General features: G+C 38.4%; 2 protein-coding genes across 5 annotated transcripts in view; one reads left to right on the top strand and one right to left on the bottom strand.

Annotated features, from left to right (window-relative positions):
* map6d1 (MAP6 domain containing 1) lies at nucleotides 1-7,727 on the top strand. Its single transcript, XM_015361312.2, has 3 exons — nucleotides 1-743; nucleotides 3,153-3,372; nucleotides 6,975-7,727. Exons 1-3 carry the CDS (start codon nucleotides 214-216, stop codon nucleotides 7,050-7,052), a joined length of 828 nt encoding a protein of 275 aa, XP_015216798.1. The 5' UTR covers nucleotides 1-213; the 3' UTR covers nucleotides 7,053-7,727.
* Nucleotides 7,728-9,981: 2,254 nt separating this feature from the next.
* Nucleotides 9,982-13,933, bottom strand: part of yeats2 (YEATS domain containing 2) — a 46,121-nt gene continuing 42,169 nt past the window's right edge. For all 4 annotated transcript variants that reach the window (XM_015361288.2, XM_069197358.1, XM_069197359.1 and 1 more), the window contains 6 exons: nucleotides 13,690-13,769; nucleotides 12,904-13,105; nucleotides 12,588-12,817; nucleotides 12,151-12,225; nucleotides 11,790-11,863; nucleotides 9,982-11,545 (listed from right to left, as the gene is read on the bottom strand). In XM_015361288.2, the coding sequence (XP_015216774.2) occupies nucleotides 11,428-11,545; nucleotides 11,790-11,863; nucleotides 12,151-12,225; nucleotides 12,588-12,817; nucleotides 12,904-13,105; nucleotides 13,690-13,769 (779 nt within the window). In that variant the 3' untranslated portion in view covers nucleotides 9,982-11,427. The remainder of the gene's footprint in view (nucleotides 11,546-11,789; nucleotides 11,864-12,150; nucleotides 12,226-12,587; nucleotides 12,818-12,903; nucleotides 13,106-13,689; nucleotides 13,770-13,933) is intronic.

Below are 13,933 nucleotides of genomic sequence, written 5' to 3'. Positions count from 1 at the left end.
GTGAGATGAATGTGTAATGACAAAGTCCCAGCAGAAAGCAAGCAGCGTCTCTCTGCTTGGCATTTCTGCATACTGGCATGGAGATAGCACACCGACGCAATGTTCTAGGAATGGACTTGGATAGTCACTTTTGGATGTAACGGGTTTTTTTTTCTCGTTTTTTTATTTTCTTCGTCTTTTTTTTTTAAGTGAAACAACATCCTTAAACCGAACATGGCTTGGCCATGCATCAGTAGAGTCTGTTGTCTGGCTCGATTCTGGAACCAGTTTGATAAATCCGACCTCTCAGTTCCCCTGACTATTCAAAACTACTCGGAAATCACAGAGCAAGAGGTGAAAGCCGTCACTAAACACGTCCCGGGAGACCGGGCTCTGAGGGATGACTACCCCACAACACCCGATAACAGAGGATCGCCTACAGTCCAGGAGTTTGGGAACAGGAGATCTTGGAAGGGACGGAAAGAGACCAGCTTCAAACCCCGAGAGGATTATCACCCGCCCGGTGTGCCGTTCCAGAGCGTGACCCAGTACAAGCAGGATTTTAAGCCCTGGCCAATTCCTAAAAAGGAGAATTTTCCTTGGATAAGCAATGGCGGCAAGAAAGACGGGTTCTCTGCCTCTTTGTCGGATAGCCCCACTCTCCACTACCCCAGCGCGGGCCAGCAAAGGGGGGAGAGGGAAGACAAAAACAGACAGAAGAGGGGAGAAGAGCGCCCAGAAAAGTCGAAAACCAGCTCGTACAGGTATGTTAACTCGGAGCTGTTCTTTCAGCACCATTTATTATTCCTGGTCTGCCACCCGGGTGGTACAGCGGAGGTAAAACAGAAAGTGTTATTCTGTCTTTTGTACTGTTAACTTTGTAACAGACGCTTCTTTAAAATCTTTACTACCTGAGTCAATTACACTTTTTCTTGCTCCTTCATATGTACATGAAAGTCCCAATCAGGTCAACGATTTGGGTCAGTTTCACTTGGCTACTGTAGTATTCTGTCCATTTATCTGTTATTCATACTTTGGGGATACTTGTGGTATGAGGTTTTATGATTGTAGCTTTTTTTATTGCTGCCGAGACTACTTTTATCCTATATTTGAAAAAAAAAACATTGCAAAAATAAATATTTTTTATGTAAGAGAATTGTTTTTTATAGTTACGTCCATTCACAATGGAATTATTTATGTCGCGAAATCAGAAATTACAGTCGTATTTACGACTAAGTTTTTGATTACTCTAAGAAATGCATTACATTTCCATTGGTTTCCTTATGTTGTCAACTGAGGTAACTTAGGTGCGCTGCTATAATGCTTTGTGAAAACATACTGCTCTCCGATTTCTGTGATGTAAAGTTTGAGCTGCGTTCTCAGCAAAAGTTGAGACTAACAAAAACAGGCCTGGGTTTAACGTCGACTCATGCATATGTGTACTCGATTCGACTAAACAGAAGTCAAACATTTCTACTTTATTTCATTCATTCTGGTACAGGAATTGAAAGCCCTAAAAGATTCAAAAAGCTTTTCTTTGTGTGGAAGATCATACACGCACATACATCCATGAGTTGTACAGTGTATTTGTCATTTATTACAGAGCTGGCGGTACTTGATCGAATTTTTAGATTGTGAAAAATAATTGCTGGTCCGCGGAGATTTCAGCGACGCATTAAATTCAAAACGCCTCTTTGAGTGATGACGACAGATCCTGCAGGCACACAAAATGCAGATTTTAATCTTACAGATCTCTGTGCATCACAGGGATAGTGGGAGGTAGCATTAGTGTACACTTGCAGTGCATTTTGGAATATGAGCGATTCATTCTGGAAAAAACAACATTTAATATAATGAAACACATTTCACGGTCCCTTTTATTACGATTATTTTTTTCCCCACTTACTGCCGCTTAATTTAAATCCTCCAGGTTTAATATAATGAAAATACAAATAAATCGTATATAAAGTATATATAAGAAGTAATAAAATAGGGAATAACAATAAGAAATAGGGACCAATAGTTATTTTTGCGTGTTCGAATATGAAACAGGTTTTAATAAGTGTCACTTATTTCCTTGATCTTGAGCTAATGCTTTTCAAGTGCACCGACAAATATTAGATCCTCTATAAACAAGAGCTAAATTGAACTACCCAGAACGTCTTAACACTCAATGAAAGCTCTCACTGTCAGATGAATGCTAATATTAATACCACTACACTACACATAGCAGATACCTCAGGCAAGTGTCGCAGAAATTAAGAGAAGTTTAATTCTTCTGAAAGATAGAAGTGAAAGATCAGTTTCGCAGTCTGGGGCTGAACCGGGGGTGATCTAACTAAAGTTGCCCCTAAATTCAATCTGTGAAGTACTTTTTCACCTAGCCACCTGATGTGCTGTGTAGTGGGACAACGGCAGCCATGTCACCAGGGTGTGTGCTGCTTTGGAATGGTGGAAATGAATCCCCTGCCATAAGTAAAGTGCTTTGGAGAAGCACAATACGCACTACATGCGATTAATTAATAAGAAGAGCCCTGTTTGGGTTGTTTCTGTAATTTCTTAGATTGTTTATCTTCTCATTGGAGTAAGTACTCTGGCTACAAGAAAGCAGTTTCTGAAGCATCACAAATCACATGACATGTGGAATATTGGTACAGAAACAGCATCTTTCTAATTTCCTTTTCAGGAATAAACCAAAACTCCTCTGCTATGGAACACCCACTCCTCCTTCACAGTTTAAAACCTCACCCCTATCCCAGCTTCATTGATATGTGCTACCCACTGAAAATAGCACTAGCCTTCCGAACGCCATTACTCCTCTTGTTTATTTGTCCTAGATCATGCATCTTTTTTACTTCATGCACTGCTTTTTGATCTCTCAGTTTTCCTGTTAGTCAAGGCTCTGTCCATTTCAGTTATGCTCTCAATGCTCTCATCATCTATTCTCTTCATATGATTTTCCTAGGATGTCCTCATTGTAACAGAATTATACTGTATCTTTCAAGGCAAAGGAAAAATAAAGAAGGAGTATATACAGTATGATTAAATTATGGTCATCAAGTCCCTTGTACTTAATTTAGATTTGGTATTTAATTTTGTCTAGCAAAAATATATCATTATCGTTCCAACGTTCAGTATGTACAGTATACTGATTTTTGCCAACGTTCTTGTAGACAGGAATTTCGCCCCTGGATGGGTGCCAAACCATCAAAGTCATCCCGAAAAAAGCCGACCTACATGAGCTCTAGTACTGATATACCTCCTGAAACCAGCTACAGGGCTGCCTTTGGTGGGGATGTCTTCAAACAGATGGAGACTCTGCAAGTTGACACCAGCACCCAGAGAAACACCTTACCTGACAAAACAGAAGCAAGCACAGGAACCAAGGGGGAGGTACGTTTCTGTGCTCCTTTGTTTTAAAACATAACTATTTGCTGTCTCTAGGCAATTACCAAAGTGTAGTCCTTTCAGCAAGTTAACTCTTATTGTCCCAAGTATTTTTTCAGATGGGTGGGTAGGCTTGTAACCAAGTTAAGACTGAGAAATCAACAATCTTGAATAGATTTTTGCAGTTGGTCAATTAATTTTTCATTCTCAAAAAGCTCCAGCAAACTGTCAAGTGCAAAGATATTCTTTCTGTTGACTCTTCCTATATATGTCTCCTGTTCAAGTTAAAAAGCATTCAAACTACTCAACTCAACAAACAGCAGTTCAACTAGTTCCCAACTGCTGCGAACACTGTACCAATGGTACTGCTGGTAACAGCATCCTAAGAACCTGTAAGCAACCCAGACCACGAGGGTAGTAATAAGAAATAAAGCAGAAATTATGTAAAATTTTGTATTCCCTTAAATGTCTATGTTAATTGGAAAACATGCACCACTGCAGAGTGTGAAATTTAATATTTATATACAGAATCCACTGCTGAATTTTCATAATTCATGAAATCCCAAGATGTAACATTAGCATCTTTTATCTAAAAATGGTACACAACTTTGTTGATGCACTTTCGGCAAAGATGTAGATAGTGTCTGTTTAAAAAAAATCCTTTCTGCATTGTTAATATGTCTATAAATACATGTTGTGGTCTCATCCCTGCTAACTAGATACCCACCCCCTTCTGACTTACCAGAAGAAAATAAGAATATTTTTCAAATCTAGGTTATCCTTTTGCTTTTTCTGTTTAATGTAAAAATGAAAAGGTTTTGCTAACCTCTTCTGTATTTGAATTTTTAAGAGCAGTAGGATTCATTTTGGAAAAATTAATTGATTTATCAAGGTTCCGAGACACAAATTATTTAAAACACTTCCTCCTCCTCCCTCTTACAGTCAATGAATCAAAGAAAAGGTTTTAAAAAAAACAAAACGGTACATTCATTTCAAGACTCAGCATTGGAAGCATTCTTTTCCGAGAAGCTTTTCCGATCACTTTAGCCATCGTTAAGCCACGAAAATTATTTAGGGGGAGGTTTGAAACTAACATTGTAAATGCAGAAGGTGCTTGACCATACATAATGCTTTTGTTTTTAATGTACAGTCTTTGAAACAAAACATATGGAAGAGCCATCAAAATGCCAACAATGCTTCAAGAAGATAGGACACTTGAACAAAACAAATGATCAATCCATGTTTAGTAGTACAGAACAATAATCCAGTAATAGTCTGATAAGTAGATTTTACTGAACGCTCTGAATGTGATTTTCACATAGCACCAGGTGATACAGATGGTCTACAGCTCCACAATCAAGAACCAATCAATCAAGACACAATCAAGACACAATCAATCAATCTATACTCCTGAGTTATTTTAAAAGTGCAGTGAGTTATCTGGCTAGATCCTGGTCTGATTGTGTGCTTCAGGTTGTGAAGACAGCCCAGACACTATTTTCTTTTTATTTAATTTGAAATCTCTCCTAGCAAGGCAGTAGTTGTGGTAGGAATCCAATAGATAAGACTTGGGGCATCAGACACACTGTAAATAATTATTAGCCAAGACAAGGCTGTTTACAAAACAAGACCAGCATGATCTGAAACCCACAATTAAATGTTTTTCAAAGAGAATAATGGAAAGAAAGAAGAGGAAAAAAAACAGTCCCATGCTTCTGCACAAGAACTTAACCTACAGTCAGTGGATTCATTCAGAATGTTCTTTTACAAACTTTTTCTGCCTTTTCATAATGAATTTAAACTGTAACAAGTCCCATCCCAGTACATCAGATCTACTATTTGCTGGATTGGTATGGATCCATCACTGGGACTGAATTACACAACACAGTAGGCTTTGTAGTCCCACGTACTACAGACATATCACCCTACCACACATACATTTTACAATGCCTTTCATTTACAACTACACCAAATTTGCAATTCATTCTATCAAATGGGATTATACTAATTTTACTCATTGATATACTTAACAAGATGAAAAACCATATACTGTATATACGTACAGTATGGGGTTTCAGTTTGCATGAGTGCAGAAGTACTGCCTGTTGTACATATAGTTTTTGTACAATGTGAAAGCCCTTTTTAGATAGCAAATCATGAAAAAAGAATGAGCTTTTTAATATATGACAGTATTTGGATTTATCTAAAGGTTTGACATAAAGCCTGTAGTCCCAGAAGCATTGTTTAGAAATAGGCAACCTATTATCGCAATTGCATTGTGAAAAAAAGGCTGAGGTTTGCAGTTTAATGCAGGATCAGAGCCTGCTGTGTCAAGGGACTTAGTACAACATTCATGGCTGCTGTTCACTTTTAGCAACCCAAGGGAAAACATGATTATTGTATTCATCACCTTACAGCTGGGATAACATGCCCTAAAGGTACAATAATACATATAAACCATACATTCTGTATGTATATGGTTTTCTAGCATGCTAAAATCCTGTTAAGTATATCAATAAATAAAATTAGTGTAATCCCATTTGGTGGAATAGAATATAAGCAGGCCTTCACAACCAGCTTCCACAACCAGAACAACTGGATCTGAACCAGAAGGGAAACCTGCATCTAATTTACAATACCATCCATTAATAGACAGTCATTTTGAAAAGTTCCAATTCATTCACCAGTTAATTGCAAGCTCTGTTACCTTATATTACCACCATCTATCTGCTCCCAATGTGGCATAGGCAGATTCTGACCACCTGGTGTTAATCACTGTTTGATGGGAGTTAGTTTTGACAGTCTTCTCCAAATGTCTCCCCATATTCCTGTTTCTGACTGTTGGCAACAACTCTGAATGTGTGTCTTAGTGAGCGCTTGTCCTTTGCTTGCCTTGCAACAGGCATGATCTTTCTGTTGTTAATCCTGCTTGAACACTGATAAATAATTGGCCGTCTGTATCTCACTAGCTATTTAAAACTATATTTTAACCAATTTCTTATTAGCTTCTAAAATCTTGATTTTATTGCTGTTTAATGCCTTTTTCTTCAGATCATACTGCATGCATTCTGAAAATTAATTGGTGAATTCTTGTTACAATGCAGGGTACAAAGAGTAATCTCACGTTATACAACTGGTATAGAAATACTAGTGAGATCTCTTGTACCTGTGTATGCAAAAGCTCCTGTACCTTTTGAATGCATCTTATTGAAAAATATAAGCTCCATTGTTTTTGACAGTTCAACATTCTGATATGATTCAAGCATATGACAAAGCTGAATGAAATGGGATGCACCTGTATAACATTATTAAAGATAATCTTCCTCCAGCAAACTTTCTTCCCTGCAAAATTTCTCACAATACACTTTAGGCAGTGCTTAGGTGTTTGTCTGATCCCTAAACAGATGGTAAATAGCAATCTGGATGGAAAAAGCAACAGAACAATACACGAGGAGAGGGACATGCATGAACTACTTAGGAATTCAAGTTTCCCTTTTCCCCACAATGACAAAAACACTGCAGTACTTCTTTTTCATCACAGCACATCCTTCTGAATCTTAAGAAAGTTGCCCTGCAATAGTCATTTGTTCATCTGCTTTATTTTCAAGGAGCAGTTGGTGAAAACCAAGTTATCTCCAAATCCCTCTGCCGTCTTTCAAAGTGGATCACGGATCTTCAACATATGAATAGCCTGTGAACCTCTGATTGTAAAGAGAGCCCTGGGATGCTGTAGTTTTACTCCATACAACACAAAATCTATGCAAGAGGACATTCATCGTAAATGGGCAATGCCTTTAAAGGCATGTCTTGTAATAACTTTAAAGACAATGTCTGTATTCTGTATTACAATTAAGTCTGTATACAATAGGTTTTTTTTCCTGATGATTTAACAAGGTTAAAGGAATGTTTTGGGGATAAAATATGCATGTAAAAATGTCTCGATAAGCTTTTGCAGTTAGACTTCTTGACAGAATGGCTGCCCTGTCAGTTTTGTGTGTGTGTGCTTGTTGAACTGGAATGAAATTAATCTTTTTTTCGTACATACTATGAATTTATTTTAAAGAACATCCAACTTGCGGTTTTAAAATGTACGCTACAACCGGTTTGATATCCTCATTATAAAGTATTAAGTCAGCTAGATTTTTATTAATGGCAAAACAATAAATACTAAATATGTTTTTTTTTAAACTAAACCATTGTTTCCAAATTTTAAATCAAATAAGTGTTGTGTTTGTCTCTATTTTTTTTAAACCTGTTATCTAAGAAAAATACTAAAATGAGCAATGATCATGTAAATATTTAAACTGTGTTCAAATAAAGATATTAGGTTCCTAAAATGTTTGTTTTTTCCCCCCAATACTATCAAGGAAAAATTAAATGTTAAACCTATGATACTAAGAGATTCATTAATTGATGTAAACAATTAAATATACTAAGAGGCATTAAAGTAGAACAAGTGCTATTGGTTCCAAGCACCATGCCTGATTGCCTTGAAGGAAAAATGTTCTGAAAAATGCTTGGGCCATTTCAGAATTTACCATTGTCAGAGAAGAACAACAGAAGAAACTGTCATGTCACTGTATAAAACAGGGTCTAATAAAGAGAATAACTTTCTGAAGTAAGAAAGAAAGAAAAGCTTGTCAAACTAGTGTCAAAAAATTTCCGCACAACAGAATGGTTACCATTGAAAATTCTGTCTTGTCTAGACTTAATTGTGCTGGGCCCTTTAATCTGATAGATTCATCTTTTGCATCTCAAACAATTTACAGAATTTGAAGGAAATCTTTTTTCCAGTATCCCCTACATACAGACATTTTAAGCAACTTCAAACCAGACCCATAAACGTAAAGGTTTAATAACAAAAGCTGTTAAACGACTAAAGACAAGGCAGTGGCTCCTGAAGAGAGGTAGCAGTTAAAGCAGCCACCCTGCAAAGAGATCATCAGGAAGATAAAGGACCAGCTGGTGTGAAGTTGCCTGCAGCATATTTGAAGTACAAATAAAAAAAATACAAAAAGGGCTTCATTAGACTTGTTTTTATATCCTTTTTAAACAAGTGGCAGGCTCTATGCTCAGAAAGAGAAAATTCTTAAGTTATATTTGCCCTTCTGCAGAGGTAAGGGTAAAGCCCGATCTTCAGAAGCCATCCTCCCACTCAGCTCCGGAAGCAGCTCTGATTCAAGTCCTCACTACTCTACTGCACTTGGCAAGATCCCAGACCCACACAGATGAAAGACACCTGTCTTCTGAACAGCATCTACTTCAGTGCCTAACCAACACCAGACATAGATGTATTCAAATTCTCAATCGCAGTATTCTGAAATCTGTAGGCAGTTCAGCTTCCTGTCCAGACGCCCAATTGTGTGATGGTTTTGTGCAATTTGTTTGCTGCCAGTACAAGTCAAACTATATCCCAAACTCACTGCCTTAAGATTTCTCAAAATATGCCCCTCTTTTGATCATCTAAGCTGCTGATGAAAAATAAGCTTCCTTACCGCCAAGGAAGAGCTGTAAAAATAGCAACATGGGTGAGCAAAAATATTATCATCTTATATCGGCTGACAGCTTTCATTCAAAGCAATTCACAGGCACTGCATTTTTTAATTTTAAATATATAAACATACCTGTACCTATTTGTAAAGCTGGGTTTCATGAGCAATCTTAATATGGTATCTTGCTCAAGGATACAGCAACAGTGTCCTCAGTCATGATTTGAACACAACAACCTCTAGCCAGAAAGCCCTACCACTATTTTACACTGCTAGTGCAAGTTAAATTCCTAGGGCTACAATTTGAGCGTGTGCATTCCTTTAAAAAGGTGTGGTGGGTCTGCTGTACACATTTCAAGCCTAGCTAAGAATGCTAGATTCATCTCACTAGTGACCTAGTCAAGGGAGATCTCAACAGATTTTAAGCAGGTAGAAGAGCAAAACATCTTAGTTGTACAGTATACTCTGTATCACAGCACCAGGGATGAAATACTTATTTTAGCACAAAAGCATGTTTGGGCTGTAAGTAAGGTGCTTCATTACAAAATACATTAGACTCTCAGGCAGAGGCAAGGCCTTGACTACTATCCCAGGTCACCATTTTTTACCTCTCAGTACCACTCTGCTCCTTGCCTTCAGGTGTGACAAGAAAACGGACTGGCAGGGGAATAACTGGAAGTAATCCCAGCTGATTTTGACTGGTATACTGCCTCCCTCCCTCCTCTTTGGTAAAAAAAAAACAATAAACAGCAAACTACCCATTTTTGTATTGGTAGTGCCATCTGACCTCAATAACTGTTCTTCACAAAGCTGCTTTATTAATAACCCAGCTGTAATCTCTGCAAATCCAGGACAAAAAAGGGAATTTTCAATCATTTTAAGCTGTAGGGAGGACAGGAAGAAGGGAAGAGAGGATCAACCCCGATACATCTGCTCTCCATCGGTTAATGATTACATCAGCTGCTCTTCATCAAAAAAAGGATTTTTTCCACCGGAAAAGGGGAGAGAAGTGGTGCCTCTCAGAAGAACACATGACCTTAACAAAAATGCTTTAGAATCACACACACTTCTCTTTCCGCCCCAGATTAACAATATCAAGTCTAGCAAAATAAAAGAAGCATCACAATTTCCTCATAGTTTAGTTTGTGGTTTTAATATAAGAATATCAATCTTTGCACATTTGGAATGACAATAAAATGGTAATAAATTTCCACATAATACTAGAAATTAAATATTTGCTAAAACAGCCAATATGACTGTTTATTGTGACTGGGGTGTGAAGTACAAATATAAGCCTATTACTGACGAGAATACACTGCCCATGTAAACAACAGAACAGACAAGAGGGTCTCCCGACAGGCCACAGTATGAATAAGATAGCTCCACACTGCAAGGCCAGTGTTAGTATTGAAACGTCTTTTTAAAGTTTGAGTTGATCCCTTCATATGATGAAGTCAAGACAAGTCCAATGAAAGTCTGACTGTAATCTTCTGAATTACCTGCAACACAGTATGGCATTAAGAGTGAAACATTCACCTACAGATATCTGGTTGGATACTGTTTGAAAAAGCTTGCATTAGTACAAATATAAGATCAATCTTCTTTTGTTCCCTCTGTTGATAAACAGTTAAAATACAATTTTATAATATGCATTCATCTTATTTACCACAGCCTTCTAAAACAATACAAATGTTACTGTAAAATCCAACGCCATTACCATTTACCACAAATAACAAGATGCAGACCTTTGGAAATCGCAGTTGTTAAACTTAATGAGCCTCAAAGCAATATGAAAACACTCTGTCGCCCAGTTGTGACAGTTCAAGATTCATACTTAGGGCTGCAGACATCAATGGCAAAAGAATCCTTGTTCTTCTTAGTTGAAATAATTAAATTCATGCTATTTATTCATACATTTTGCACAACACTGGATTTTCTCTTCAATTCCCACTGTATTGATATTAACACTTTGTCATAAATCTCCGACTCTCATTACTCTCAGGCATCCGACCAGGAGAAGAAACAAGCGCTTGTTAATGCATCATCCTTCTTTCCCTCTCCTACTTGAATACTTGAGGAGAATGACAAAAGGAAAAACCACTTGCAAGGTATCTATGAAGGGATCAAACCACAGGTGTTATACTCAGCAAAGACCACATCAACAGGGGCACAACGAACAAACCCAGAATGACTCTTCATATAGCATCAAATGGCCATCAATGCTATTGGGTTTTGTCCTAAAAGATGTTTCCAGGTATGTGAATACAAGAATTTCTGCAGTTGCAAATCACCCAGCAGAATATTGGAAGGTCCTCGTCCTGAGTAGGTCATTCAAGGTAGAACAACTATAATTGTCTGCAGCGACTTTTAGGAATTCACTTGGGCATTCAGTGCCTCTTAGCTTTTATCTCTAACCTTGGTACTGCTGCAAACTGTCTTTACAGTACTGCTCAATTTCAGGACTATTCAAACTCAGTCTATTCATACTCTAAAGCGTCTCTTGTTTCAGCTCCTTTCATTAACAAGCATGTCAAACTGCAACTCAAAGTCGCATTCGCAGCAAGAGTGGGTTTCAGTCTGCATGGCCCTCCTTTATGAGGACACCCATGTGTTTATTAGTGAGGAAGTCACAGGCTGGAATGGTGCTGACAGCTTGATGGATGTTCATGGCAGTTATCTCTCTGGGTACCCTGTTGGGATGAACAAAGGTTTTTCTTTAACTGTTTCGTGTATACTTGGAAGTAAAAAGAAAACTCTGCATTATCAGTGGTATTAGAAAGGCAAACAATTCTAAAAGCATCCTCACAATTATATTAATTTTCAGAAAAAATGCAGATGTCTTAGGGTCTTAGTGCTTCATATCCACAGTGTTTTAAAAAAGTATTTCGCCTTTTCCTTTTCAATTTACAGCGACATGAGTGTTAACAACAATACCTGTTTTGGGGAGACTTTTTATAGGCCACAGCCAGAGCTTCTCTCAAAACTTCACTTGCAAGCTGCTCAGTTGCCTAAGGAAAACAAAAGCAGTAAACTCTTACCATGCACTGAAAGCACTAAATGTATTGATGGATCATCTGTAACTTTATCACTTCAATTATTTCACTGCCACAAATAAAATGAGAGAGCAAGAGAAAAGAAATGAAGTGTATCAACAGAAGAGGAATATGAGAAAGCATCTAATGACAAATACAAAACAGTTTTCAAATGAAGTTTTACTATACCATTACAGTGATTCATTTCAGTGCTAACAGAAACCTAGCCTAATGGTAAGAGGTGTCTGTTTTTGCACACATACCTTTAGAATCATTTCTTCTACTGCTGGTGCATAAACATTCTTTTCCACTTCAACCTGTTGGAATGGAACTCCAATCTGGAAAACAAGCAAAGGAATAACTGCTCTACCCACCAGCTTCCCCAGATCGAAATTTTATGAAGAGACTTTTACAAGAGCTCTATTGTAACATACAGCGCTGATACTGCTAATCCTGCTTCTCACTTTGTCTTTGGAGTTGGACCATTAAACTTACAGTAGAATGAACTCTTTCTATGACACTGCTCTACCTTCTGTGTAGTATATGTGCAAGCGTGTGTCACAGATTTACCTGCCTGTGACAGTGGTGCTCCTGCTTACTTCACTCTGCAAGACTGCTGAGGTGGCAACAGGGTGTGTTTCTCACTACACTATTCAACACCATTCCAACTATTGTTCAGTGAGTGCAAATAGTGCCAAACCTGTTGGGCACAGTCTCTGATGAACTGGGCAGATGGTGAAGCTCCTATATAGAATTTGGACTCCTGATTGAGCTCCTCTTCTTCCATCTTGATCTCGACCTTGACGGGCTCCTTCACGCTCACAATGTCCAGTATCTCCTCCTCTTCCTCTGGTTCTGTCTTCAGGAGCCTCTGCAGCTCCTCCAGCCTCTGACACAGCTCCCCTGCACCGTACAGGGTGGAAGGGCACTCTGCAGAGAGTAAGGAAACACAGGCAGATAAAGCAAACAGCTACTGGAGGGGGTGCCTGGTCAGCAATGTGGTCATACACACTGACCTGGCTCGTTATCGATCTGAGTCAGAATGTCCTCTATCGAGTCCTCTTCAGTCCTCCTGGGCTCTAAGTCGGGTGGTGTGTAGCCACGCTGACGGCACCACTGCATGACCTGCTTGGTTTTTGGAGGTGCAATGCTGGAAAACTTGGGCAATTTCTCAATCACCTCTTGAACAGCCTTCTTTACAGCCACTGCCCGCTGCAGCTAAAGAATCCCAAACAAAAACACATGATTTCAAGAGTGCAGCTCCATCTCCACTTGAATTCATTAATGAAGACACTGGAAATAGAGGTCTTGTTCACTGTAATGACACTTCAAACAAGCTCTGTATAATACAGCAAATTTAAAAACAGAGTTGGAACTCTACTCTGGGCTCACTCACTCAGGAAATGGCACAAGTCTGGGTATATTTAATACAACGGGAAGTAAAACAAAAATCTACAGATGCTCCATTTGTGGTATACATATGATAGGATCTAGATGAAACAAACTGTAGTTTAAATACATTTAAATTTCAATCCTCAATTTCAAGCACAGAAACCTTATAAAAAGTCGTGGGATGGACTTTAGTGTACTGTTCTGTCGATTCACAGTATGATTTTTTTCTTTTTTTCTATGTGATTTCAGAAATGAAAAGACGCAGATAAAAGTGCCTTTGTAAAGATGTGAAGTAGACGCTCTCTTCTTAAGTACTGAAAAAATAATTAAGAGCTGAATGAAAACCCTTGAAAACAAGAAGAGAAGGGTTCAAGTGGGATTAACGAAATATCTGTGGAATCGAACTGTACCTCTGCTGCCCTTCGTTTCCCAATGTTCCAGCTGTAGTACTGCTCAAGGGAGACTGCACAGAAAGCACTGGAATCTTCAGCTGAAGAACAACAGCTACAATTACTCACAGAACAGTCACTCAAGTCCCTGCACATCCATAGCCAATCCATCACACACTTAGTCCACAGGAAGATTATAGGCAGTAAACCTAAATCTCTTCACTGCATTGCTTTTAAACCGGTCTCTAGACTTCAGTGCTTGTGA

Source organism: Lepisosteus oculatus, chromosome 13 (genome assembly GCF_040954835.1).
Source record: "Lepisosteus oculatus isolate fLepOcu1 chromosome 13, fLepOcu1.hap2, whole genome shotgun sequence".
Taxonomy (NCBI): Eukaryota; Metazoa; Chordata; class Actinopteri; order Semionotiformes; family Lepisosteidae; genus Lepisosteus; species Lepisosteus oculatus.
Note: the sequence above shows the minus strand (reverse complement) of the source record. Positions and strands in the feature narration are given on the sequence as shown.